The following is a 3,546-nucleotide window of genomic DNA, read 5'->3' on the forward strand; positions in this document are numbered from 1 at the left end:
TCTTCTCTTGGTTATAAATTGATAAGAAAATCTTACTCTGTCAATGATTTGGAAACCATTTGAAGAGAATTAAACCCAAATACTGTTTTCAATGTTTACATTTGACTTTTGATCGTTTGACATGATTTAAGAGAATTACAAGAAAGTTTGTTTGAGCACAGAATCAATGCTTGAGCATGAGAACGGTTTCATGAATAGGGGCCCCGGAGATCGAACCTCCGATCCCAGACTTCCTAGTCGGATGCTCTACCACTGAGCTAAAGGGAAATTCCCACTAGCGCGAAGCTAGAAGGCGACCGGAATCCTATGTACAATTGAAATCTACCATGGAGCTAATGATCAGTTGATGACGTTTCATAACCAGTGGAAATATAAACATAGACAAAGACATAAAAGTATGTGATATTTGCACTGCACCGCAGCAAAATAAGCTATTGATGACGTATTAGTCAATGAAACATTGTGACGTCACAGTCATTGTTTAGATTGCATTTTGGGATCGCGCAACTCTAGCATAGCTACGAGCCTTGTTATACGCATGCATTCGCAAATTTGATAATATTCTACATTGTATAGACAAAAATGGGTTGTAAATTCACGAAGGTAAGGGATCAGCGTTCTCGTGATGATGACGGGAAAATATCGGAAGTGATTAGCCAAAGTTCGAGTTTTACGGACTCCAAGACAGATCTCGAGTGCCACACTGCACCAGCTACCAGGGAAATTGTGGAGAAATGTCAGCAGGCTATGTCGGAGGCAAATACACAGGAGGAGGAAGTGTTAAGTCTACACATGTACCCTCCCGATGACATAGATGAACATTCAGATGCAATGAGTGTAACAGCCGAAAGTGAAATGGATATATCTTTCTACAAGGAAGAGGTAATCTTGGACCGTAGAGGGGACACACCATTAAGTGATGTATCATCGATGTCGGAGATAAGTCAGTTTTCTTCCAGGTTTTCATCAAGATTATCAGACTTCTTCCGGAGGGGAAAACGGAGCAAACTAAATGCTCAAAGCAAGGTGCCGCTAAATGGTGACTATGGGAGAGGAGATGGAAATGAAGATGACATATCATCGAGCGAATGTGACAGGTCTCCTACTCCTTTCAACAAAGACACGAAGAAAGCAACTCATGAGAAGGCATCGGAGCTAATTGGCAATGTCCAAGATGGAGAGGAAATGCCAGATCCTGACATAGAAGACGATGGTAGGCCATCCTCCTCCTCAAGCAGCGAAGATTCCGTTTTCCATCCACAATTCAACTGCCGTGTTTTAGCCAGGCCTAATGCCGCAAGAGGATCAAGAAACCTTGTGCAAGCCACACCAGATCCGGCGGAGATTGCTCACCGTATCGTAAAGTTTGAGGCAGACGTTGAACAACTGATTAGTGAACATGCTCTACCGACCAGGGACTACCAAAACAGACAACTTCGACCAATGGTAAGACATGTAAATAGTTACATTCGGTGTTATCGTGTGGAAACTCGATGGTTCTACAATGTACATGTATTACCATCTTTGAATAGCCGTGGTCTGGCAGTGGGACCTAAACTGTTTTGCAAAAGTTCTTAAATTCAGAATGTGAATACAATGCATATCTATATATATACATCGTAAGGTTGTTATTTCCTCGATGTTTTATTTGGAAATAAATGAGATATTTGTTATCCTTAGGGAGCACGTGGACCACGTCTGCCGTCATATAGCCTCCGGTTCCAGAAACCGAGAGCAGGTGTGAGTTCCGAGACCGTTTCAGGACGCGGAATGATGTACAGCAAACATTTTGCCAACACCATGAGTCGCCCCCAGCTGACTGTGAGAGGACTGTCGGCAACAGATGACTGCCTCACTCAGTGGATGGTTAGTCAGCAGAGCAGGGATTACGAACTGTTATAGAGCGAAGGTAAATGCCAAACCAATTGGTGATGCTGAATGGTAACTTAGTGTGGTTGTGACACGGACAAGCCATTGTCCACAGTTGCATTGCTTCAATTTATAACCAGTACGTGGTCCTGATTGTGTCGCTTCACATTGCTTCGGCTAGGTAGACTAACACATGTACATGTACCGTTGTGATAACTTGATGCGTTACATGTTTTAGACAATGATAAACTGTTTTTTCTGCTGCAATGGGTATTGCTGTTATTTACAATCCACGTGAAATTATATTGCTTTTGTTTGCTAATCTTGGCATATTTCTAATCTATTATCCAGATGGAGCAAAGGAATATTGTAGAGAAGGCAACTGGTCGACGTCACCAAGGTGAAAGCGAAGGGGGTTATCAGAGTAATAGTCTGCAACATGTTCTCAAAACGTTCATCGATATATGAACAATGATGTTGTGACTGTCGAATGGCGATGTACATCGACGATGACTGGATGGATTCCGCCATGGTGTAATGGAAATTGTAAACTCTCTACGAGAAATACCCCCCTTTTTTAATGGAACTGTCGTTTATAATGGGTCATTGGTTGCTTGATATACATTTTATTGGTTAACCTTTTACAGGCCCCTGCGCAAGTTTACAGCATTTCAAAACAAAATGGTAGATAACAAACACATGGTGGCTAAACATACCCATGATCTATCGAACATGTATTGGCAGTTAGAATGCAGGTAAACATAAACATTGAAAGGCCCACATTATGCAGTGCAGATCAGGGGGCAGCAAATTTAATACTCATTAAAATAATCGGCAATCGTCCGCTGATTAAGTTGACCTTTAGCTACGGGAAAAACATGAATTTCTTAGGAGCGCAATGATGTGTTTGGTGGAAGGCCTGGTTGATGAACAGAAATGCCAAATCAAATAGGGGTGGAATATTTAATGATGATTATTGTCTCAATGTTTTATATCATTGAATGTATAACACATGAATATAAATCTAAAATAAAGTTTAAACTGAAGTAATGTCGTTGAATTATTTCTCCTGGCGCAGAAATTACATTTGTTGCTACTACAGCAGCGATGTATCAGAAGTATCAAATACATGTGAGTCACTTACATTGGAGCCTTGACATTCCACAGGTACAGCTTTTGGGTCAATTATACAATTTTTGAGTCACTTACGTTTAGGCCTTGATTATCCACATACAAATGAATACGGCTTTTGAGTCACTTATATTGAATCCTTGACAATCCATATATACATCGTTTGAGTCACTTACATTTGGGCCTTGACAATCCATATATACAACATTTGAGTCACTTGGCAGTTAGTATGCAGGTAAACATAAACATCGATAGGCCCACATTATAAAGTGCAAATCAGGGGGTCAGCAAATTTAATAGTCATTAATTGATTTGATTGACCTTCAGCTACGGGAAAAACATGAATTTCTTAGAAGCGCAATGATGTGTGTGGTAGAAGGCCTAGTTGATGAACAGATCAGAGAGAGAGAGAGAGAGAGAGAGAGAGAGAGAGAGAGAGAGAGAGAGAGAGAGAGAGAGAGAGAGAGAGAGAGAGGTTATTGCTTTCAACATATAATGCACACATTCCTTCTTACTTTTATGTACAAATTATAGTAGATTTTAAAA

General features: G+C 40.6%; 1 protein-coding gene across 1 annotated transcript; it reads left to right on the forward strand.

Annotated features, from left to right (window-relative positions):
• Nucleotides 1-496: 496 nt before the first annotated feature.
• On the forward strand, nt 497-2,909 carry LOC110447315. The gene is made up of 3 exons (XM_021492924.1): nt 497-1,446; nt 1,681-1,909; nt 2,221-2,909. The coding sequence occupies exons 1-2, from the start codon at nt 583-585 to the stop codon at nt 1,900-1,902; spliced, it is 1,086 nt and encodes a 361-aa protein (XP_021348599.1). The 5' UTR covers nt 497-582; the 3' UTR covers nt 1,903-1,909; nt 2,221-2,909.
• The last annotated feature ends 637 nt before the right edge of the window (nt 2,910-3,546 follow it).

This window comes from Mizuhopecten yessoensis, unplaced genomic scaffold (assembly GCF_002113885.1).
Source record: "Mizuhopecten yessoensis strain PY_sf001 unplaced genomic scaffold, ASM211388v2 scaffold3311, whole genome shotgun sequence".
NCBI classification, from domain to species: domain Eukaryota; kingdom Metazoa; phylum Mollusca; class Bivalvia; order Pectinida; family Pectinidae; genus Mizuhopecten; species Mizuhopecten yessoensis.

Bases quoted from the DNA above. Each gene is read 5' to 3' on its own strand.
- LOC110447315 (XM_021492924.1), top strand. From the start codon at position 583: ATGGGTTGTAAATTCACGAAGGTAAGGGATCAGCGTTCTCGTGATGAT. The intron at 1,447-1,680 runs GTAAGACATGTA...TGTTATCCTTAG, and splicing joins ACAGACAACTTCGACCAATG to GGAGCACGTGGACCACGTCT.